We start from the raw sequence: 25125 nt of genomic DNA, 5'->3' as shown, positions 1-25125 counted from the left end.
TCAGTCAGGAGCCGCCGACCGGGCCGGGGGTGGCTGCCCGTGGGGACAGCCGCCCTCGCGCAGCACGGCGCCGGTGGAGGGCCGTGGGGAGCTTTAGGTCTGGGAGGGGAGCGCTGTGAGCAAGGGGGGCGCTGGGCGGTGGCCTTTCCGTCGGGTGGGTCTGCTGTCCTGTGGTAGCGCGGCTGGGCCCTGCGCCGGGCTCTCCGGAGCAAGGGGCCTTCAGGGCTAGCTCGCAGCCTCTGAGACTTTCTGGCTGTTAGAAGGGGTTGCAAGCTTCGTTGAAGAGAAAGAGGGGAGGGGCAAAAACACAAAAGCAAACAGCAAAACGCTCAAGCTGAGCTTGCCCAGGAGCTGAAGTGCTTGGGAGCCGTCCCTGTCAGGAGCGTCCCGGCTTCCTCCCTCCTGCTCTGCGCGTCCTGGGCAAGTGGGGGTTATATTGTATAGTTTGCAAGCATATGGAGTCTTGCCTTCGGGACTCGCCGGTCGATAATGTAAATTATAGGCAGTAACTTACTAGTTATGTGGCCTAGCTGTAGTTTGTAGTAGTAATCTAGCATTTCTTCTCAGTTTCTCATCCGTAAAATAGACTAGGCCTATGTAGTGCACTGAACACTGACATCCTTCCTGTTGCCTTACTCGGAAAAAGAGTTTTATTGGATTTGAGGGAGAGATTATTGGGATTTTCTTGTTCCCAACACTGCTGAAGTTCTCAGCCTGGACTTAACAAGAGTTAATTAACACTATTACTGGGCTCCCAACACTTAGTGCTTTTATAATCTAGACAAATATGAGGAAGTAAGTCTTTTTCAGCTGCTGTATGTGACCAAGCCATGACAGTATCATGGTTGATTTCAGATGCCAGTAGTTACTTTGGTGGATATTTGAGTCTGTACCAATTTGGAATGACAATGTCTGGGAATGCTTCTGACCTTTGTCATCAGTCAAAATTTGGTCGTATTGCAGTCGTATTTAGCAGGTTTGTGTGCAGTTGTTTCTAAAAGGAAGATGGGAAATATGCAACAGCTTGCTGAGATGTGTTAGAAGACTATGCTGGTGTGTGTCCCTCTCCAAAGTTTAAACTCTGACTATGGTTTAGTTATACTGTGATTTAATAAAGCATGAGCATGAGTCAAGGTGTGGTCCAGTTCTTCCATTCTGCCATTTGTAGCTTGGTTAAACCTGATCCACAGGACTTCTGTTCCCATTGCTACCACTGGTTTGCTCAATGATGGTGATCATTTTGCTTCTCTGTGGAAAAACTGAATAACAAGTATTGATATGGGTTAGTCCCTAAACTTTTTGTTCTTTTTTCCTGCATTATATAATATTGTTTCATCTAAAGATCATCTTCATAACTATTAATTCTCTCTGTACTCTTCTTAAATAGATAAGGAAGCCCATAGCAGTGTGTGGGCTATGGATTTACGGTGTTTGTTTCATGTGCTATGGCTTCAGCCAGTCATGAAAAGGCCAGATGTATTAGAGTGACAGTGCACTGGGTGAATAGAGGAAGCCTATGGCAAAGCTGTCCTAAATTAATGAAATGTAAATTTCTCCTTACCCCTTTCTTTTTTTACTATGGAATTGAAAATCATTTAGACTTAAGCTGCTGAATTTCTTCAGTTGATTGCTATGGTGTACATCTTAAGCAGGGTGGCTTTGGTAATGGGAGCAGTCTAACTGCAGTAGTATCAAGGTCCATATAAGCTAATTTATCATGCTCCATGATACATACATAGGTATGTCTGTGTACTCTTGTATCCATATTTTTGGTGAATTGCTTTTGAAAATCCCATTTTCAAATGCTTCAGATCATGGGTTTATAGGAAGTTCTGAAGCTGAGATAAATGTGTTTTTTTTCACTTATTGTAGTGATGCTTACAGGTCCTGCATAAAAACATGCAAGTTGAGAATGGATTCCATTAGCATCAGCATCTAGCTTTCTCTTCTGAAAACTTGGTGTTGCTACAAGAGAGTTCAATTAATAGTTTGTATAAAAAGATTTCTTCAGAGAAAGAATGCACATGTAACTGAACACTTTGGTAAATATTAATGAAGATCTGAAGAGAGCATAGCTTGTTGTATGACAGTACTGGGGGAAAAACTGTTATTTTGTTGTTATCTATAGTACTTCATCAGCAGCACTGTTCCTTTCAATATTCACAGGCATTCTTAGAATTAAGAAAAAATAAGATGAGACACATTGTTCAAAAGAAGTAGCACTGTCTTGTATTGAATAGGAAGCAACAACAGAATACAGAATTGGGATGTTAATGTTACAAATTCTGACTTTTTCAAGGCGGTGTAACAATTGTTTTGTGAAGGTATGTTTCTGTTAGTAAATAAAAATGGAAGTCTTCTGACTACAGTATTGCTAATGTCATCCAGTGATGCTGAGATGTGCTTAGGATTTTTAGAACTCTCAAATTTTTTTTTTAAGGTATGTTTTGATTAGCTTTTGACAGCTGAACTCCAAGTTTCCATAATTTGTCCAACTCTTCTTTATAACCGTGTAGACTCTACTTGCATTATTTTAAATGGGAACTGCTATTCTCACATAATTGCATAAAATGAGGAACAGTTGCTTCATGAAATGCATCAGATAGCACAAAACCAAGATAAAATCACAAGAACTAGCATTTTGACAACCTCTTCATTTTAAAAATAAACACAGATTTCTTTCCCTGTTTATTAACTTTGTCATTCTTAACTTCTGAAGAATAGTATCATAGTACCTATATGGAAGTAATAGAAAATAATTTATTATTCCTGCAAGAAAATGTTGATGTTTCTGAGGATAATATGGTTGTCTTTCACGCAGGGTTACCTGTCACGTATGCTGCATGTTGTACAGTGTTTAGTAATTACTGTTTTACAGTGTAGGTTCTGTTGAAGTCCTCAAAGAAGAGACAGTCCTGGAAGTAAGATGGTGTTGACTGTCATGTAAAATAAATCTAGAAGGAGGAGACTGCTGTCACTGAGTTACTGCTGAGCTATTTAGATATATATATATATTTTTTAAATAAAGTCTAATAGCAAGTTGTTCCAGAATGTGGAAGACCTAAAATACAAAAAAAGTTGTCTTCTGTTGAAACAAACTGGTGATTGAGGTTAGCAGAACTGTCGTGCCTTGAAACTGCAGTCCTATGCAATATTTTATTGACCCTGCCTGGTGATCAGCTTGCTCTGAGCGATTGATTGTTCTTTTAATTAATAGTCTAGTTGGGGGTAATTGCAGATGCTGTTCTATAAAATGTTTAATCATTCTTTTTGTTTTTTTAAGTGGTTTGCTTTGGTATTTTGTGAATAGAGTCCCAATGGATGATTTATATATTATGTAACAGAAAGCATTTTGTCTTATTTGTTTTAAATATGTCATCTTTATATAGGATTTTAAAATTGAATGGTAGATAAAAGATATGAGAGGTTCACAGACCTCTCAGAAGAGGTGTAATTTAATTAATCATTCTTTATATTTTTTTAAGTGGTTTGCTTTGGTATTTTGTGAATAGAGTCCCAATGGATGATTAATATATTATGTAACAGAAAGCGTTTAGTCTTATTTGTTTTAAATATGTCATCTTTATATAGATTTTAAAATTGAATGGTAGATAAAAGATATGAGAGGTTCACAGACCTCTCAGAGAGGTGTAATAAAAGATATGAGAGGTTCACAGACCTCTCAGAAGAGGTGTAATTTAATGAAAAACTGAATGTATGGTGAATTGAGTCACGAAGCTGGCTCCACATGACAGCTCATGACTAAAGTGGGTTTTCATCTTGGTGTATCAGTGATTAAAGCAGTACAAAATGTTTTTGTTAAACAGAAAATGCTATATTATAATTTAAAATACATGCTACAGAAAAATATTATTTACTTGAAATAATAGGAAATGATCTTTTGTAATGATTTTCATTGAGGCAAAATGATGTTTCAGAAACTTAATTTAACTTCAGATGTAACTATACATTCACACATGGGTCTATATGTAGATTGCCAGACATTACAAAGACCTGATGAAAATAATTATGTCAGTACAAAATAAATTTCATTCCTTTTTTATGAATTTTAGAAATCATCTGTACAGACAATTGGTGAAGAACAAATACAGAATCCTTACACGGAGCTCCGTGTGTTGAAAGGTCATCAAGATATAGTACGATTTCTAGTGCAAATAGATGATTGCAGGTATGAAATTGTATTTCATATTGTTTCACAGCATCCTTGGTAATACTTCAGAGAATATTTATGAAAATGTAGTAATATTTTTAATCCTCTCTTTTTATTTTTGGTGGGGGAGGGCAGGAAAAGCCCGGAGTTAAAAAAGGCAAGGGGTGAATGCTCCCTTTTCTTGGTATCTTTTGGCTTCTCTTTGTAAGTTAAACTTTCACGAGAAAATAATGGTGTTGAAGTTCTGTTTCTTGGTACAAATTCCTTTGTTTGAAAGAAATGCCTTTAGTTAATTCAGCCCTTCTTTTTCAGGCTGTTCCTGTGTTGAACGTTCCTTTCTATACATTCATACACACACTTTCTCCCAGGACAATATGCAGTAGTGTCTGCTTCTGTTCTCAGTGGATGCATGTGTTTTATGTCTCAGAACTGAGGACAGCTGTTATTTCACCTTTTGGTTCTACGGAAGTATGTAGTAGGCTTCTACAGATACACTGTAGCAATTGAACATGACATTCTCAACAGTATTGAATGCTGATGTTCCTTCCTTTCTTTCCAATCTTTTGTTACACTTTCTTCTGAAACTGGAGTGCTTAATTCACTTGAGCTTTGGTTAATGCAACTTTTTTTTGAAATTCTCAAATTTTGAAATTTTCACCACTTTATTCAGAGTGCCTACTTAGTAAAATTCAACATATGCCTAATATCTGCATTACATATCTCCTCCAATTTGATCTTGTTCAACTTGCTGTACTTCTTTGAAACATGACAGTTCCTTTGTTTCTCTCTTCAAATTTTTAGCTTTGTGCACTTTTTTGTGTATTCCCTGACAATCTTCATCTGTTCTGTTCTTAGTTCCTTGTAGCTAGGTCCAACTTTATTGTGAACTCTGAGGATGGAGTTATCTAAAAACTGGAAAACTGAAGCAGAGATGAAGTAATTACATTTACCATTGTCACTTCGGAAGGGTGACTGAGAGAATGAATTATGATCGGTTTATGTTACGACCTGGCTTCTATGCTAGCTTTGTCTAAATTAGCCTTGCATGTTCTCTAACTTAGCTTAATCCTGCAAGAGAGGAAATATTTATCTGCCTTGAAAGTAAGGTTGTGAAGCCTTTAGTCAATAATAAGTGTAGTGACTCTTGGCTGGTGTGGAGAATTAAATAGAAAACCTTTAGAACTAAGAACGTAAGTAATAGGCAAGAGTCTCTGTTAAGGAGCTGTAGTAATTTATATCTTTTATGGATTAGGCACAGAAGGGGATTTCTAATATATTCATCAATACACTACACAAAGTTAACATGGGTAAGAGTTTGGTTTATACCCTTGCAGTGTACAGCAGGTGTTTTGTGAAGGAAGCTTCTCTCCTTCCCCATGCACATTGATTGGGCAGGTGGTCTCTTCCAAATTTGGAATGCCTGCAGAATCTTATTTTCTAATAATTTTGTAAATACATAGTGTGTGTGTGTGTGTATATACATATATACAAAATATATATCTATATAAAATTTCACAGAAGACTCCATGGAGAACTTTTAGATTGTCAGTTTTCATTCTTAATGTCATAAATATATATCAGGAAAGTTACATGCATTACCATAAAATTTAATTTTCTACATTATAGTAATCTACCAGAAGATTCATATAAAAATAGAAGAATCTTGTGGGTTTTTTTCCAGACCTTTTTTTTCCCAGACAAGTTATTAAAATAACCTTTCCTCAAAGTACATTTTTCCCAAAACACATACTCAATAAATGTAATTGGTCTTTATAGAAATACCAGAGTATTCTTAGATTGTACACACTGTCTGATGCAAATAAATCTTTTACCATTTGGGGCTTCACTGTATGGTAGCAGGTCAATTATTGAAGCTAAACTAATGATAATCAGTGTAAAACTAAAGCCTGGATGGCTGCATTGAAGATAGGTTATAAAATAGCATATGGATAAGGAGTAAGTTATATAGCTGGTTAATATTCTGAGAGTTTGAGGAGTTTAATAGAGTCGCTTCACTGGACAGTAATTCTGAGGTCTTATTTATGAAGAATATGGTAGTTTCTGGATTGTTAAACAGCTGATAATACTTTTCACTTGATTCTTTTCAGTAATATTAGTATTGTTACTCAGCTTCTGAAATGTTTTTATTTAGTTTCTGCAGCTATTCCATTGTGTGCTTTTTGTCAACTATTGTAAGCCAAGTTTCACGCTTCAGGTCTTTAGATAATATCATTTTATTGAGAATTTTGAAGAAGGATTTTCTTGTTTTCTCAGTGGCTCAGCTAAAACCAGTGAGTGGAAAATTTTCTCAGATTGGTTTTTGAAGATACTAAATAAATCCTGTATAAATGTAACAGAAAGCTGGGGTTTTTTCCTTCTTTTCTCTTGTACTTTTTGAACATGAAGTAAGGGTCATATTGATTGGAAGATCACAAAAGAAGGCTAAGCCTCAGCAAGAGTCTTCCAAAAAATGGACTGAGATAAAATTGCATGTAATACTCTAGCATTTGACACATTAAACTAAACAGAGTTCATAACACATTTTAAGAACAGCTTTTTTTGTTGCTCATTTGACCATTCCTTGCTCCTTCAGGAAACAGACAAGGTTATAGATGATGGTGATCATGACTGGAAAAGAATCAGGTGACCCATGAATCTCCACCTTGGTGAACAGAATGTAACTGTAGGATAACTGACTCTACAGTATACCTTTGTATTTAAACAGAAATCCTGGTTAGACGATGAGGAGGAAAATACACAAAACAGCACTCTATTGAACTTCTATGTTGATGAATTACACTTATGCCTTCTTTCAAACACCAGTTTTCTTCCTAGAATTTTGTTCAAGTGGCACACAGCTCCAATATTACTCAAGAAAGGAATCGGAATTTAAAGGGTTATTGCAGAATTGTGAGAGTCTTACTATTTTAAGTTCTTGACGTTGTGACAAAACAAGGTATAATAGAGCCAAAAGGCAAGTAAAGATAAGAAATTAATGTTATCAGAGGTGTGCATGGAAGGTTGTTTTTTGCTCAGATCTTTTTAAAGAAGGGCTTGATTTGATGTAAAATAATGAAAGATATGAAGAAAGTACAGCTTACGCTTTTTTTTTACTATAATAGAATAAAACAGGAGGATATGTGGAAGAAAGGGGGGGGGGAAACCCTATAGCTTTATGCCTGAAAACTTAGTCTGTTAGCAAGTTTCACAAACATTGTAATTACAAAGAGTCTAAAAGAAAGTATGTGTATATAGTTAATGAAACCATTCACAGCTGGTAACAAAAAAATGAGAAGTGATGTAACCTCTCTTCTTCATGACTTTCTTGCACATAGTACAAATCTTAGTTGGTTCTCTAAATATTAACTGTTTAACCCTTGGTGAAGGCTTAAAACAAAAGGAAAAAAAAATAGGTATATTTGCAAGTAACAACTGAAATCAATTTTCTATGGAAGGTCTTGTCTCTGTTCTAGGCTTTCTCAACTCATTGTACGCTTTTACTGGGATAGCTGGGATGTGTGCTCCAGCTACAGTGTAGCTGTGGTGGTGATAAGGTGCAAATGTAGGCAGATGGTTAGATATTCACTCTAGCCTAGGGAAAAGATTGAATTTAGGTCAGACTTTGTTAATGTGAGATTAAGATGCTAATATGAACCTGTTTTTTCCTCATATGGTATGCCTTCCAGCTGGATTTTTAGCAGAATACAAATTTAGCACCTTAAATGCACTCCCTTTGGCAGTTCTTTTAAGCCACAGTTTAAAGTGTCATGGTAAATAATGGGCTCCTCTACTCCTGAGTGGTTTGTAAGTTGTTAGATGTCTTGCAGTCAGTTGGCTCTGACTAACAGTATTTGGTTTCAGAGTTCACTGTTATTTGGTATGTAAGATCTCATATTTTTAAACAAGAGAATTGGTTCTGTAATGCGGGATTCTATTTATAATAGTTCGTATTGGAATTCTTAACCCTTGTTCTTATATTAAGTATATGTTAACACCTATTTAAATGTACTGATTTCAGTTTATAAACTGTAATTGGGATTTATGAATACGTGTTTATTCTCTAAAGTGAGAGTCTAATATATCTTGTAAATATTTTTCTTACATAACTGTTTATTGCTTTTCCATTACTTCATGCTATATTGAAGTTTTCACAGCTTTTTTTTTTTCCCATTTCAGGTTTGCATCTGCAGGAGATGATGGAATCATATTTCTGTGGAATGCTCAGGTTAGCTCTTTTTTTTTGGGGTAGCTTGTGTGCGGTGGGGAGGGTAGAAGTTGGGGAGAGGACTTAGAAATGTCTAGTAGCGAAGAAGCAGAATGAATAAGAATTGCTGCAGAGTTACTGTTCAAAAATGTAAAAGCGGAGGGAGTCTGTCAAATCTTAGTTTACAAAGGACAGCTAGGAAAGTGAAAGTTGGGTGAACCCAAGAGAATAAGTTTTAAACATTAGAATGTTTTGGGAAGACAAATGTTTTTAGAGAGATTTGAGATGAAATGATGATGTGAAAAGCAGAAGCGTGTATGAACTTGTGGCTTTAATTCTTCTTTTAAAATATGTTCGGTGTTTGCTGTAAACACTGAAATGTTGACTAGTAACTCAACAAATACATAGCAAGGTCCCAATCCTACCAAGATTTATATATATACGTAAGTTTTAAGTACATTTCAGTGGCTCTATTAGCAATACCTATTTGTAGTATAACTGATTAGACTAAATGGAGAGCTAACACAAAACTGTATTGGAAAGACACAAAAGTCAGTGGAAGTTAAGCATGCAGTGCAGAAACAAGGCCTTAATTGCTTGTTGTGATAAAAAATCTTCTTATAACTTTTAAAAACCTTACGAAGACATTAGATTTGTCATGGAAATAGTGCTCTGTAAGTGTGATACCCGCTGTTCTGCTCTTCTGCTCTCTGTCTCCGTATCACCGACAAAATTATAGAGAAGGGATGAGCATTAGACCTGTGTTAAAGAGGGCTAGTATACAAGTTAGATTGTTCAATAGGAAGTCTAAAAGGGAGACATACTGTGCTGTCTAAACTGTGAGTATCAAACATTCAACTTAAGGAAGAAAGAAATCTTAGACTGTAAACTTTTTTAGAAACCTTCTGAAAAATTTGTGGGACATTTATGGTGGTGTAATTTTAAAATATGGAAGGGAGATGAAACTTTAGAGGGCTAGTATACAAGTTAGATTGTTCAATAGGAAGTCTAAAAGGGAGACATACTGTGCTGTCTAAACTGTGAGTATCAAACATTCAACTTAAGGAAGAAAGAAATCTTAGACTGTAAACTTTTTTAGAAACCTTCTGAAAAATTTGTGGGACATTTATGATGGTGTAATTTTAAAATATGGAAGGGAGAACTTGAAACTTTAGCTCCCTTTTGAGCAGTTTCAGTTAGTGCTTTGCTGTTGTTGAAAGTCTCTTATAATTCTATAGTTTGGAAAAGGAAATTGTTTTTAAATATTCAAAACCATGTATGTGAGTTTATGTACTCATTGTTCTGAACAGTTTGTGAATGTAAAACTCATTTAGATATCCAGCTTAGCAACGGAGTTCCATTTTCTACTTCTGTAGGATTTTTGTTAAATTAAAACTACAAAAGGTTTGCTTTAAAAACTTAACCCACAAGTGTAAAGAAGTTTACAGTTATAACTACCGTGTATTTTAATTGCATGTTTAAAACGCCAGCATGCTTCTGCATGTTTGTTTGTAGGGTTCTGCCATTTGACTAAGCAGAGCAGACATAGCTGCAGTTATCTAAACCACTGGCTTGAAGCTATAGATAATGTACATACTAAATAAAGCTGTCAGGAATTTGGCAGTACTGTGTTTGCCATAAATAGAGGTCAAGTTTTTCTAACCTTTTAAAAGAAAAGAAAAAAAAAATTACTTTTTCAAGAGAAGGTTTGTCAACAAATCTGAATTACTGTAATATCTGTTAAAAAGGGTGAATGGCCAATATTTGCATTAAAATGAAATGAGTTTAATACAGAACTCAGTTATTAAGGGCTTTCAGAGTGTTTTTTTTCTCAGAGTAATTTTTATTATGTACTACTCCTTTACACTTATACTTAATATATTATTTAATTCTGGGTAAGATCTTGAACAGTACTGAAAGTATAAGAAGTAAATCCATAAATTACTTTAGAAAGGGAGACTTTAGACTCTTAGAAATTCTTGGTTTCAAAAGTCATTTGGTACCTATGTCATATGCTACAGTAGGCATTTTCCAAATTTTACCCTTAGTTTTCCATGTTTTTATTTTTCAGACTGGGGAAAAACTTTTTGAACTTCATGGACACACACACAAAATTACAGCTATAGCACCATTTTCTTCGTCAGATGCTTCTGAAGAAAAAAACCATTTGATTTTAACAGCATCAGCTGATACAACAGTTATTGTATCCTTAGATCTGGAGAGGATTAAAATTTCTATGGGTTTTTTCTTGGTTTTTACTTTTAAAGGTAGCATTGAGACAGGCTGCAATTCATTGGGTGATAATATCCAGTAGGTATAATTGGATTACACTAGGATTTTACTAGTTATTGCTCAAAAGTAGATGCAATCCCTGCTACAAAAATGACTCCATAACAGACCTTTATTAATATGTCATTTTGGCCAAATATTGAAAAGAGAGAGTTTAGAAGACTAAGTCTCTGCATACCTATTTCCCAATCTGTCATTTAGTTACAAACACAGCAGTTATATTTATAATTTATAAAAACCTTTCAGTTTCCTTAATGAATAAAGTCAGGTTTGGGACTGCACTAGCGGCAGGCAGGTTCAGAAAGTGTCATGTTTCCATTCTACTGTAAAGGTAAGCTGAGGAAACCCTAGGTATGTCTGTTGTTTTGTTGTATACAAGAATCTATTATGTATGGCTCATGGGCCATATGGGCAGGTGTGTTAAAATGAACAGCAGTGTTTGGTTTAAGAACAGATACATAATGAGTGGCTGAGAAGTGGGCACAATTCTTAATTTGTTTTTGGAACTCTTAATACCTCAATTTTCTTTTTGAAAGGATGCAGGACAAAGGTAATTTTATGGCTTGGTTTTGTTACTGTGTTGGAAAAGGCAACCTACAGTCAAACTAGTTCTTGAATGTTAATAGTAGAAAAAAACCACTGAAAAAACAGTTTTTGCATTGTTGATGGAAAAACGTAACATATAGTATGTAATTAAATCTGTATTTCTCAGGAAAGTGACACCTTAATGCTGTATTGCATGGTACTTACAGTTTTATCTAACTAAAGCTTGTGATCATTTCACTAAGAAACTCCCTGTAGAACTTTTGCAGGGGACATATATCTGATTTTTGTTCTGCAGTGTTTGACAGTTCTTCAAAGACTGGATGTATGGTTGTCTGGAGGGAGTGATCTATGTGTTTGGAACCGAAAATTAGATCTCTTGTGTAAGACCAGTCATCTTACTGATGCAGGTAAAAATGTAAATGACTCATTATAGCTGTTAAAGTACAAGTAAAATGGATCTGTATAATGGTGCAAAACCACCTTGGCAAATTCTTTTTAATTCTAATGATAACATTACGTATTAGAGCCAGTCTCTATTTTTTTAAATGTCAGACTTAATTGTTTCAGAATTAAGACTGCTTTTAATCTCCTGTGCTGTGTGAATTTTAGAATATGTCAAATCTTAGTAACTGTACATTAGCTTGGACTTACAGGGCTAGACCTCAGATGCTGATTTATACATGTTTGCTGTAATGTGGACCAGATCCTTTGGCTGGCTTTCTCTGTGAATGAGCGGGAGTTTTATTATTCCTAAGTAAAGCTTTGTAGTAGTAAAGCAGTAAAGGTTTCTTTTTATTATTAAGAATCAGTACTTTTGATGTAGAAAATGCAGGTTTTGATAGAAATACAGTAAATGTAATCAGGTCTCAATGTCAGTCATGCTTTTCTATTTATAAGCTTATATAATCTGTCCATGCGAAGGAAATTGTTGCATATTATTGCCATACTTTACAAAGATACCTATGAAGCTGTGAATCAAATTCTAAGTTGGAACCAATATTTTCATAGAGTCATAGAATGGTTTGGGCTGGGGGGGACCTTAAAGATCACTTGGTCCCACCCCTCCTGCCATGGGCAGGGACACCTTCCACTAGACCAGGTTGCTCAGAGCCCCATCCAACCTGGCCTTGAAAGTTTCCAGGGATGGGGCATCCACCACCTCTCTGGGCAACCTGTTCCAGTGTTTCACCACCCTCATAGTGAAGAATTTCTTCCTAATATCTAATCTAAATCTACCCTCTTTCAGTTTAAAGCCGCTAGCCCTTGTCCTATCACTACATGCCCTTGTAAAAAGTTCCTCTCCAGCTTTCTTGTAGGCCCCTTTCAAGTACTGGAGGGCTACAATAAGGTCTCCGAACTTTTGTTATAGAATGGAGTAGTGGTAGGCAAAACCTTCTGAATCTTTAAGGATATTAATACTTCTTCTGGTTCAATACGAAATATCATGCCAAATACCAGTTGGAAGTGGTGCTGTAGTGCTTAGCATGTGGTGCTATTGAAACTTTCGTACAAGGTGTCAATGGTGTGTGCAGCATGGGCCCTCTCTTCCCTCCTAATTTCTTGCTTCCTTTGTGGAGAAAGAGACAGATTGCTTTTTCCTTGGGGAATTTTCCTTTAATGGTGTGGCAGCACGGACTGGTTGAATTGTGTGCAGGATGAAGGCAGAGTAACAGCAAGCTGGACATTTTATCTTGTGCCCTGTTCTTCAGCTGTCTCCGCATGATACTTAGTATCATGCATACTGTGGTAGTATCAGTATCTGATAATTTTGGCACTGCGTATGTTTGGAGTCTCAATAATTACTACAGTGTCCTTAATATTGTCCAGCATTAGGACATAAACATCTTAACTGTATTTAAAGTAAAAAGGTTATTGATTCTCAGCTTCACCTCACGTTTGACGTTCAGAATTCTGCTGGATTCGGGACCAAAACTCCTGACTCTACCTCCATCTGAGGTAACCTGTTCAATTCCAGTGCTGTTTAACTTTCACTTCAGGCCATATGCTTTTATTTTGATAATAACTTATAAGTGGAAGGAAGATTATGAAGAACTTTATTAATAAGGAAATAACAGTTTGCTATGTTTTCTTGTGGCCAATGAATATCTCCCTTATCTCCTGTATTTTTTCAAAGGTATCAGTGCTTTGGTTGAATTGCCTAAAAATTGTGTTGCGGCCACTGTTGGCAAAGAGCTAGGTGAGTATGTTGCATTTCTGTTAAGTGTTCATGTTCCTTTATAACAGCTGCTTATCAGAGATATGTGTAAAGAGCATGCTGCTGGAATTATATAGGAAAAGTAAATGGTATTAAGGTGTGATTAGCAACCTTCTTCCTTTTTCCCTTATTTCACAGAGGCAGACAATACTAATCCTATTCAGGAATTTTATTGAGATCTGCATGACAAAACTTTTCTATATTCTTTGTTATTGTTATTACTGTTATTGCCATCTGTCCAGATCTGATTGTGGCGATCTACATTTGTCCTTCTGGAGAAGGTCTGGAACTCATTATCTGAGCTGTCAGATACTAGTCTTCTCTACAGTCTCCTTATCCCAAGATCAGGAGTATGAGATATTGCCGATCTCATTATACTGTCCAAAGCTATAATGAGACAATGTAATAGTTTCTGTTGCTCACTTGGAGACAGGGTTTTCTATGTATGCAAACTGTAAATCATCAGCTAGCTGTCAGTGGAGAGTCTTAAATAAGAGTGTTTTATAAGATTACTGAAATTTCAAAATATGGAAAAAAATCCAGGAGAAAAAGTAGAGCACTGAATCAGCAAAACAACAGACTTTGCTCAATATGATTAAACACTTAGCTGAAAAATAGCAATTTGATATTCTGATCAAAGAATCAGGAGCAAATTAAAAATAGTTGTCTTGTGTTTAGACATTGGTATACAATGTAAACTTCCATGTGAACTTCCCACAGTTCTTTTGATATCTTGAGATATCATAAAAGAAATTCCAAGACTGTTAAAATAAAGTTTTAATTCCTGGAGAACTTGATTGCCTTACTGAACTTACTGAGAATATTGTATCCTTTTGAATAATAGTTTTCAGTCAGATGAGCCCTTAAGAAAGGTGTTTCGCTTTTACTTTACTTATCCCTGAAGATGTCTAGTACTTTTCACTTCTGTTTTCTGCGACTTCTGATGTTGACTGATTCTCTGAATTTCAGAGTTACTAGGCTGAAATGTTTTATCCGATAGTTGCTGTAGTAAGAGGCCTTATAATAACACTGAAATAATTTATTCCCATTTTTTTTGGTGTTACGAGTGGTCGTAAGTGGCTTTGCACATCTTGTACTGTCTTACTTTATAATATGTTTTAGTTTGTGTCTTTCTGAAAATGATGTGTTTTATTTAAGCATAGCTACATTTTATTCTGAATCATAAAGCTTGTTTAGACAATTTCTCTCTCTGTCTTTGAAGTAATTTTTAGGTTGGTTGCTTCTAATGATGGGTCTGAAGGTTGGAATGTCCTTGAAGTAAAACGCCTTGTTGACCATCAGGATAACATTTTGTCATTGGTCAGTGTCAATGGTAAGAGTAATTTTATAATGTTACTAGTTTTGTTTGTTACCAGTGGGATATTTCAACTATGGAGTTTTTATTGGGACCAAACTTTTAACTGGAGTGAAACTTCATAACTAGTAGATGTATCTTCCTGTGTAGCTGCAAAGGTAGTGAAATATGAAAACATAATGGCTTTATTTATGGATTAGCAGTGAAATGAAACCAGGTAGGTTACAATGTGGAAAAGGCACAAAAGAGGCAGTGTCATTGATGGAAATGGAACTTTGGGTTTTCTTCCTGTTAGGAAAGTTTAAAATGCTATTTTTTCTTGTTCCTTCTGATCTTAAAATGGAATTTAAAATGCCACATCCTTTGCAGTTGTAGTCCCAAGGTAACTGAAAGTTTTGGGTGTGTGGATGTGGGCCTGCATATAGATCCATTATTTAGAGGCTCTGGAAGATGATGCAATCTCTGCTGCTCATTAGGGCAATACTGAGCTATTACCTGAAATTCTGTCTACTCTACTACAGGTTTCAACCCCTCCTACTTTGTTCTTCCCTGTCTTTTTTATGGAGCACTCCTAGAGCCCAGGGCAAGTTATTCCTGGTGTGATAGGGAGTGTATATTTGTCCTTGGGCTTATTTGTGTCAGCCTGGCTGGCACAAAGGGGCTGTGGTACAGAGTTAACAAGAAGGTGGAAAGGAGAAAACTTGGATTCTATGGTAGTTGTTTCTGGGGTTTCCTGTTGCCCTTATTTTCTCCTTTTTGATTATGAAGGGGAAGCAATATTGGGCTTAAAAAGACAACATGCTATCTGCGTTAAGTATTGTTGAAGCAGTTCCTTTCCATGCGTGATTAACAAATTCATAAGCAGCTACTTCAATCGTACCATTAACTCATCCATTTAATTTGTGATCAGTATTTCTGTTTGTCAAAGATGTTCTTTGCTGTGTCTGAGGGGTGCTGATACACCTACTTGTCCAAGGAATAGAAGGGTTTTGTATGTAGGCAACAAATGAACTTCAAATACCTGTACATACTTCTGGTGGTGGTCCTTGCCTTTGCTATACTGTACTGTGCACTGTGGCTGGTGAATGTTCTCTTTCCTAGTTTTAATTTTACAAGAGAGAGTGCTCATCTCCTTTTGCTCATCTGAGCTATGCTAGGTAATCAAATGAGTATTTACTCAAAGGGAGAGGTTTTTGTCCAGTCAGTTACGTACTGCACGTTCTACATAGATTCACTTGAAAATGGGCTCTCTTAACTTTCTAGGTTTGTAACTTTGTGTGAAATGGATTTTTTTTTTATATCATGTGATTTCTATGTGTGTTTTTTTTTCCCCTCTAGACTTGACTTTTGTGACAGGTTCTCATGTGGGTGAGTTAATAGTTTGGGATGCACTTGACTGGACGAAGCAGGCATGTGAGTGCAACTTCTGGGACTCCTCTGTCCCTCCAGATGTACAGCCGGAAATAAAGTTATCCCAAAGCCCAAATGAAACTTCAGTTCAACACTTAACATCTGATGAGGAGGTAAAAAACTTTAAACAGAGTAAACTACTTCAAGTGAGCTAGCGTGACCTTACCACAGAAGGCCAAGTGTTTTGTGTTTTCAGTTTGCTTGTTTTAATATGAGAAGCTTCTTTAAAATGTGCACAGCTATTTTTATACAGTCAACAGTTTTTATATAAAATTTTGTTCTTTGAGCTAGCTGAAGGCTATAATCTGTTCATGGTATAAGAACTAACATAATGGACTGTCACAACAGCATTTCTTTTTGACTGACGAAGATTTATTAGTTGTTTACAGTACCACTAGAGAAAAATAAACAGGTGGTGTGTGTTTTGATGGCATACGTCTTTCATATTCCATAGTTCTGCAAATGCAGTTTCCACAGTAACGTGCCTCTTGAACAGTTATATGCCTATTTAAAGAATAGGCATATGTCTATGCTTAGTAGTAAATAAATATTGCTGCTTCTGTTCAGATGGGCTATATTCAATTGTAAAGAGCACAAATACGGGTCCAAAATCCAGTCTACTGTAATCATGCTTTAAAGATAATCCAAGAGTTCTTCGTCAGAATACTCAGACAGAACCCAGTTATTCTTCAGGAAACACTAAAAATCCTCAGGTTGTTATTTACTTTTGTGAAATGTTACCAACTGTTAGTGGCAAAAGAAAACATGTTTTATAGTTGGGGTACAGTGGGATTCTGTTTAGGGGCCTGTAGGCCCATTGCTGGGGAATGATTAAGAAAGGGACTCCTGGAAATGGATTCAGAGATATGACCTATAACAAAATAAAAGCTGTGGAAAAGCCTGAATGTAGGCTGAGGGCCAAGTAGTCACTGATGCATTTGTCTGTGAAAAGAGCACTCCTAAAACACTGGAGAGAGAAACATTGGAAGGGTGTGGAGGTAAAGAGATGCAGTTGTCTCTAAAGGTAGGATTTCCAGTGGTTTTGTTGTGGGTGCTTAGTTCTAGAAGGAGCAAAAAGCCAATCCTGTTCAGGAGAGGTTCTATAATTTGGCTGCAAAACATTTTGATTCCCTGCTTGAAAGCTACACAAGATGTGTTTTAAGAGGGGAAAAGAATTTTGGGAAGTTCAGAAGTACTTAAAACATTGAATGTGGAATCTGAGGCTGCTGAGGACTTTCTTCCATTCATGGAACTGAACTAAACAAATTGCTGCAGAATTTTATTTATTGTGAGACTTTTGAATGGTGGGAAGAAAAGGTGGTTCTAGTGTTACATCCTGAAATAGTAGGTGGTTTTAGGGCAGAGCTGTCTGTATTGTAAAGTTACTACTTAGAAAGTGGTAGAAGAAACGTATTCCTATAATGAATTACTTTGTTACCTGCTATCCAAAAGCAGAACACTGTTCTTCATGTTACAAAAAATAAAGTAAAATTGGCGTTTTCTCTGTTAGGAACTTTGTCAGCGGGCTTGGTAGTTAGGTCGTTGGAGAAGATGTACTTGTCTAGTTTGACACTGAGCTTGTAGGCAAAACATCATTCAGAAACAAATGGGATGGTAAAGGTGCGGCAATACTAGGAAACAGTGCTAAGGACTGCATGTGCTGTCCTGGCACACGTGTGTGTGTGAGTTTTTTAACTTGCCTGTTAAGATAGGAGTCGAATTTATGCTTCATCATTTGTTACTCTCTTGGGGTTTGAGATGACCAGGGTTTTGCCAGGGCTTGTGCAAAAATAGATCTGTGAAGACCATCTTTTGCAAAGCTATAAGACTATATGAAACTCAAGAGCCTGTCTCAAGGTGGAAGACTGCAGGGGAGAAAAGGCTGAGATACAGGAGTGGAAGAGTGATGTGGAAGGCTATTGAATTGGGCTCAGTGTTTTTTCCTTGATTTGGTAGAGTGCTATCAGAAATCTGAGCTTAGTTTCAGAGCTATTGGAGCTCCCACCGCAGATGTGCATAAGAAAAACCAAAACAAAACCCATCAAAAACCTGGACAAGGAGTTTTGAACAATGTCAAAACACCGTTGAATATATATAGGAAATCTTAGTCAAAGACGCTGGGTTACCAGTTTTACAAAATGTTGACAAGCGTGTAGTGTGAACTGCTTATGAGACATTAATGTTTGGGCTGTGTAGATGGAAGCAGGCCATTCAGGGAAAAGATCCAGCCTACCATCACCTAAACAAGGTATCTTCAAAAACCCAAATATGTACTGAATGGAAGCATTCTGCACTCCTCTGGTAGCAAATATTTATCATGTGTATGTACACATGATGGTACGTTTGTCCTCTCTCATGACTGCTAATGATTTTAGAGGGTCCAGGTCCAATGATCTGTAAACTGTTTGTGGCTTCTTAGGACTGTGATGGTTATGAAACGGAATCCCTGCACTTTCTGAAGAGGAGCACTGAATGCAAAATGGTTCCAGATCTTTGCAGTATTGTGTAATACCTTTCTGTGAGAGAGTTCCTTTTCTACACTCAGTAGAGCCCAAATGCTTGAGCAAGACCTCTTTATGCAGCTTCAGTTACATTTAAAAAAAAAAGGCAAAAATGCAAAACAGCTTCCTGTATTCTCAATCTTTCTTGCTAAGACAAGATTTTGTCAAAACACAGAGCATTACTTTAGTGTAACAACATAAATGTTTAATTGTCAAAATGTGTTGATTGTTGGTATCCTTAGTTTCCGGTTAGACTGTAAGGTACGGCATGAAAATACAGAAATGAAACAACTGCTTAGAGTATAAGAGGATATCTCTCATTTCCTCCAAAAAATCATTATTTTTTCTATAACTTGCTGATTCTGTATGTTTGGGATAAAGCAGTAACACAAGGACAGAAACAAGCTAGATAATATGGGCTAGATGACGTCATAGTACTGCTGGAAATCCATTACACGCAGGGTGATCTTTCAGTATCTGTTTCTGTAAGTTGTTCCATTGAATTTTCTTTCCAGTGTGTGTTTGCTGCTGTTGGGAAAGGCATATACGTATATAATCTTCAAATGAAGCGTGTGATTGCCTGCCAGAGAACTGCTCATGACTCCTCTGTACTGCACATTGAGAAGCTTCCAAACAGGTACGAGTCACGGTATATTTTGTTAATGCAGTAAAGAAATGTAGAACTTGGAAGGGTGGCTAGAGACAGTCTGCAAAGCTACATCTAATTTCTAGGGCAGGGACTTGATCTTTAGTTTGATCTGCTTTTATTAGATAGTTTGTTGATCTGCTTTTTGAAAATGCATCACTGTAATTCAATGTGAAAAAACTATAATCCAGTATGCTTGATGCGCAGGCTCAGAGTAAAATATCTTGGCTATTTTCAAAATCGGACTTGATAAAGCACTTTTGTCTACACTGTGAAAATATAGCTTAATGGCATTTTACTTGTATAAAGCAAAGGCCTATGACATATTCAGTAAATATTTTTCACTAAATTTTTTTGTAACAGTTGAAATGTTTTAACAAAAAATAACAACTTCCAGCCTTTGTTCGTTAGTGCTGAATTTCTAGCTGAAACTTATTTTGACAGCCAAGTTGGACAATTTGCTACATAGGTATAATCTAATAGCTGTGTTGTTAGATCCCTTTATACTCTTGTTCAATGGAGCAAAAGACTGTCGGAAGATAAAAATTAGGGCCTTTATCTTGTAAATGCATGTGCTGTTCTGAACACTTCTAAACATGTAATGAAAAGGAGTATCTTTCCTTTTGTTATTTTTCCATAAGAAAAAATATGGTTTTGCTTAATGAAAGTAAGCTCGGAAGTCAGTTAGTGGAACTGTATTTGCAGAGTCTAGAATTGTTATTTTTTGTTTTACAGAGTGGTATGCTTTTAAAGTGGGATTGAAAATGTGTATTTTTTCCACCTATTTTGTAAGTCCATTATAGTTTGTCCTGCTATGAATGCACCTTGTTTTGTGTGGAACATCTGGATGTCCTGCTACGTTTGAGAGTTCTAGCAAACCTGTGTAGAACCTGAGGCACTTGCTGTCTCTTTTATGGAAACATCACAGGGTGACTTGTGCAGTTAAGTATCCATACTAGTGTTGCTTATCAACTGTTTTTACAGGCAGCTGATCTCCTGTTCAGAAGATGGCAGTGTGCGCATTTGGGAGCTCCGAGAAAAGCAGCAGCTGCCAGCTGAACCGGTTCCAACAGGTTTGCTAGTAGTGGGGGTCGGTGAAAAGTACTTTTAAAAAGGATAACAGGAAACCCAATATTCACCATATAGGAATAGAGAGACTTACAGGCTTTGTAAGAAGAGATGTGTCTTGCATTCAACCAACTGATAACAGGTGGGAAACTGAAGAAGACAAGGGTGTACAAGCCCTCCCAGATTTGATATGGGAAGTTAGAAGGTCCAGCTGAAGCAGTTCTATGCCATAAAGCTTATTTAGAGTTTACAGTTGTATCAGCTGGTTTAACAAAAATTATGATGTCTCCTGACAAACCTTGATCCACTTCTCCTTGTACTGAATAGTGCTGGATACTCTACCATGCAAGAGTAAATAGTTGCAGGACCTTGTGAAGAAAGCTAAAGAGAAGCTTGCAGATGAGCAGCTGCCACAAAAAAATGTTTTCTCCACATCTCCTTGAACTTGGAATGAAACTGGGACTCACTTTGAGGCTGTATCCAACCTCACTTACATACTGCCTCTGGGCGTTTTAGTCCTCGGGGCTAGTTGCCAGTGTTTTAGGAAGCATTTTCCCCCAAGTACAAACATTGCCTGTGTAGTGCTTGCTGCTCTTTGACCAGGCCAGCAGCTTCCCTGGGCACTGGTAGGTGTGGTCTTGGACAGGTGCTCTGGACAATATAATTAGTATTATGGACTGGTAACAGTAGTGAGCTGTTACTCTCTTGTAGGAATTTTTTTTATTTGAGCTGTGAATGATTTTCTTGATGTATTTTGTCTAGCTGGCTGTTCACCTGTTGACGGTAATTTTTGCTGCCTGGATTGATTTAGAAACTTTTTCAGGCATGTTCTGTCTTCAGTATTGCTGGTGACTGCTGATCTATACAGTTCTGCTTCTTATTGTGACAAGTGGTATTTGGTTTCACATTGGAAATTTGTAACTTCTATGATTGGAGACATTTGAAAGAAACCATATGCAACAGCAAGATAAGTGGACTGCTGTTGATTTGCTCTATTTTTATTCTAAGGAATCCCCTGAGTAGTTGTTCATCTCTCCAGTTTTCTCGCTTGCACCAGGGCCATGGTCTAGCACAATTCTTGTTTTGTGTGCTGATGGGGCTGAGGGAAGGGTCAGGAAGAAAGTCTGAACTGCATTGTGTACAGAAGCCAACTTTCTTACTTCTGTCAGTATTATTACACAGTTCTGGAGGCTGTGGCACAGATGCGTAATTTCGTGCTATCTAAGTGGAACACATGCAGTACTGTCTTTACACTCCAGTTTGCCTCATGGTTTTAAATCTGAAGGAGAAAGCCAGTGGGCAGTATAAAAACAGGCAATTCAGCATCAGAAACTTGCTTGTTACCTGTATGCCAGCACTCTAATGCCTTAGTGCAGGACATACAGGGGAGAGGCTGGCACCTCATTTCTCTCCTCTTTGCACAAGTAGCAGTTTAAGAGGACGGAGCAAAGGTAAACATCACTGTCCTGCATCTACCTCTGCTGTTCAGTTAGTTCATTTAGGCAGTCCTTGGATTTCCTGCTAAATCCATATATTGTCTCATCCAGGTGAGTAATTCAACAAGTTTGCTAAATTACGTCTTGTAAGGACAAAAGACAAAGTAGCTATGTTTCTTTCCCCCCTCAAGATGAATAAATCAGATGTAGAAATGCTGTGCAGTACAATGCTTCTGTCATTTTGCCATGCAGACTGTCCTGCTTTTAGATTTTAAGTGATTCCTGTAGTTCTCTCTTTAGCTAGAGGAAATAAATTGTATCTGTGACTTTTGCCAAAATAAAAGATATTTTTTTTTCTTTTTTTCCCCCAGGGTTTTTCAACATGTGGGGATTTGGAAGGGCGAACAAGCAGGCAAACCAAGCTGCTAAGAAGATGCAGGACAATACATCTATGTATTTCTTGGAGCTGGTTGGTGATTTGATTGGTCATTCATCAGCTGTGCAGGTAGGTCAACTTTAGTAAGAACAAGAAAAAGTGAATTTCACTTACTAATGTAATTTTGGCACTGTTTCTTAAACAGCTGTAACTTTCGCCTGTCTGGCTCTGGAGGCTGGGAACACATTGATTGTGTGGTATATTTAGTGCAGTTTAAAAAAACCCCAACAAACAGAAAACATACTGACTTAAAGTTCTAATGAGAATTCAAACGCTCACTGATGCCTGAGAGTTGTGTGTGCAGATATATACATACATGCTACAGATAATCTGGTGGGGTATTGGGTTTCTTTATAGACTGCAAGCAATACAGCTGGGAACTGCGTGTTTGTTCTGGATTTCATCTTAAGTTTGCGATCTGAGCAAGGGCTCATATAAAACAAAGCCCATTCAGGAATTTCTTAGACTTCTGTGCTGTGAGCCTTAAGGAGGTCTTTTAATTTTAGATCAGGTACCATTCTGTGCTTCTGTCTGTCTAATAGATTATGTTTTTGTTTTAAATGGCATTTTCCCTCCACACCTTTTCATGTTTGACAAACCTATTGGAGTAACAAATCACTGTCTTACAGTGGACTTCTATACGCATTCTTGGCAGGAGCTGGGGGAAGGGCAGGTAGAGAAGCCGTGTGGTTCTGCAGTAGTTTTGCTCACAAGTATTCATGAAACTGACTGGATTTCAGAACTGCTACTGCCAAAAGCTGAAAGCTTTTCATGAATAGCTAAGGTGAACCTTTCTGCTACAGGGATTTCTGCAAGGCTTTCTGCCCCTCTCTACCATCTTTCTTTCTGAAAAACTGTTGAAAGATGCCCTATTATCATTATGGAAAGTTGCTATCTAAGAAAGAGGACATAGTGTGTAATTCAGCAAGAGGCACAGCAAAGGTGGTGAGAGGCACATGTTGGGTCTTTGCTGGGATGCTGTGGAGCCAAGGAGTAACTGAGATGATGATGGATGTGATTTCCTGCAACATTCTACATATGGAAAATTCCATTTTCAACTGTGGGCAGACTGGAGCAGTTGAGGCTGGAAATGTTGAGTAGTGATGAAATGTGATGGTCAAAGATGTGGGCTTGGCCAGAGTATTTCTACTGGAACCACATAGCTAGTAAGTGGCCGTTCCCAGAGTAGGTAGGCTGTAGCACAGTCCTTGGCCTGAATGCTTCCCCTGAGCAGATCCCTTCCACAAGCTGAAGAGTCAGGACACTGCAAGCATGCCGTAGTGGCATCATGTAACCTGGTTCCATTGGCTGTTGTGTTGAACTGCAATTAGTGGCTAATTTTAGGCAGCCTTGTGGAGGTCTCTGAAGTGAGGGATGACTACATGACTTGTCAGCTCCATTGCTCTTGCAAAATCCCTCCACTGCTGCTGTACTTTTCTCCTGTGTCACAGTTCTTGCTGGTTTGGCTTCGTCTGTGTGACCTGGCACATGCTGATGTCTGTCACAGTTGTTTACTCTTCGATCCTTCCAGGCCTGGTGATGGTAGCCTGTGGTGTGGTGTGGGCAGGGGACAGTGTACCCAAGTGAACAGAACAGTGGCTTCTATTCCTAAGAAACCAGGAGATCAGAGTTCATGCAAGTCACTCACTCTTCTACTGCTGACTTGGAACAATTTCTTCAATATTCTGTACCTTAGCTTCCCTATCTGTAAGGCTTTGCTGCTTTTTCTAAATTGAGATCTTTCAGTGTGAAGTGCTGTTTAAGAGTTGTTTTCATGTAGGGATTTTATGATGTCTCAAACTTATAGAAAGTATACATTGTAATTTTGCATACCTATGTTCAAGCGGAACCATTTCAGACGTGTGTATTTGCTTAGTCCAGCTGTGCACTGAACACTTAAGCAAGCTGACAATTTCATGTGAGCATCATGGTAATAGTAATTGTTTCATTGCAGATGTTCCTGTACTTTGGTGAACTGGGACTGGCTACGTGCTCTGCTGACCACCTCATTATTTTGTGGAAGGATGGTGAACGAGAATCTAGGCTCCGCAGTTTAACACTATTCCAAAAATTGGCGCAAAATGGCAATTTGCAGCTCAAATTTTAAATTGCTCTAATACAGGCTACATATATAAAAACTGGATGTGTGTTAAATGTGAGTGTAAAGAAAAGACCGAGCTACTGGGAATGTGACTACCAGTAAGCTTTACACTTAATGTCATGTATTATACTGGAATTTTGATTAGTTGCTACTACTCTTCTCAAAGGAGAATTTTGCATGTTGAAACTTACTTGGCTTACTCTGTCAGCAGAAATGGTGTTCTCTTGAAAGACTGAATGATGACTCATTAAATGGTTTCTAATATTCTTCCTAATGTTTAAAAATATCATGGGTTGACGTCAAAATTAAGATTTGTGAAGATCCTTAGATGGATCCTAACTACAGCAGCTGGGGGCATTCCAGTGTTATGTGCAGAAAGGAGGCACAGAAAAAAATCTGAGGCTTCCTGCTTTATGTAACTTGTTTCTTGAAGCTAAACACTAGTCACTGATGGCTCAGATTTATGTATCTACAAAAACCCCCAAAAGAAACAGTTCTCAAATAGAATTTTTGCATTTGAAGTTACTGTCCTGCACCAAGGGTAGAAGCAAGAAAGAAAAGCAGGCAATACTGGTTTGTCAGGTTTTAATTTTTGGCAAAGCGAGGTATATAGATACTCCTCACTTGTAGTAGCTGTAGTTTTACTGTGGGTTAACCTACGCTACTGGAGTTTCTACAGCACCATTACCATGTCTAACATGAAGTGTGATTGGTTTAGCTTAGTCTTTCCCTAGTGCATTCATCAAATTAATTTGTATCTAATAAAAAGCATTGGCCTTACCATGGA

The 25125-nt window shown here is 37.4% G+C and overlaps 1 protein-coding gene across 1 annotated transcript in view; it reads left to right on the top strand.

Annotated features, from left to right (window-relative positions):
* Window positions 1-25125, top strand: part of WDR41 (WD repeat domain 41) — a 77373-nt gene extending 52248 nt beyond the window's left edge. The window contains exons 4-15 of the mRNA XM_009280314.1: window positions 4074-4189; window positions 8348-8396; window positions 10447-10578; window positions 10933-10995; window positions 11506-11617; window positions 13345-13407; window positions 14648-14758; window positions 16079-16263; window positions 19167-19288; window positions 20282-20370; window positions 22173-22306; window positions 24192-25125. Coding sequence (XP_009278589.1) covers window positions 4074-4189; window positions 8348-8396; window positions 10447-10578; window positions 10933-10995; window positions 11506-11617; window positions 13345-13407; window positions 14648-14758; window positions 16079-16263; window positions 19167-19288; window positions 20282-20370; window positions 22173-22306; window positions 24192-24344 — 1329 coding nt within the window. The 3' untranslated portion in view covers window positions 24345-25125. The remainder of the gene's footprint in view (window positions 1-4073; window positions 4190-8347; window positions 8397-10446; window positions 10579-10932; window positions 10996-11505; window positions 11618-13344; window positions 13408-14647; window positions 14759-16078; window positions 16264-19166; window positions 19289-20281; window positions 20371-22172; window positions 22307-24191) is intronic.

Source organism: Aptenodytes forsteri, unplaced genomic scaffold (assembly GCF_000699145.1).
Source record: "Aptenodytes forsteri isolate BGI_AS27 unplaced genomic scaffold, ASM69914v1 Scaffold387, whole genome shotgun sequence".
In the NCBI taxonomy this organism is placed as follows: Eukaryota; Metazoa; Chordata; class Aves; order Sphenisciformes; family Spheniscidae; genus Aptenodytes; species Aptenodytes forsteri.
The sequence above is the reverse complement of the archived record's forward strand: the minus strand, read 5'-3'. Positions and strand labels throughout refer to the sequence as shown.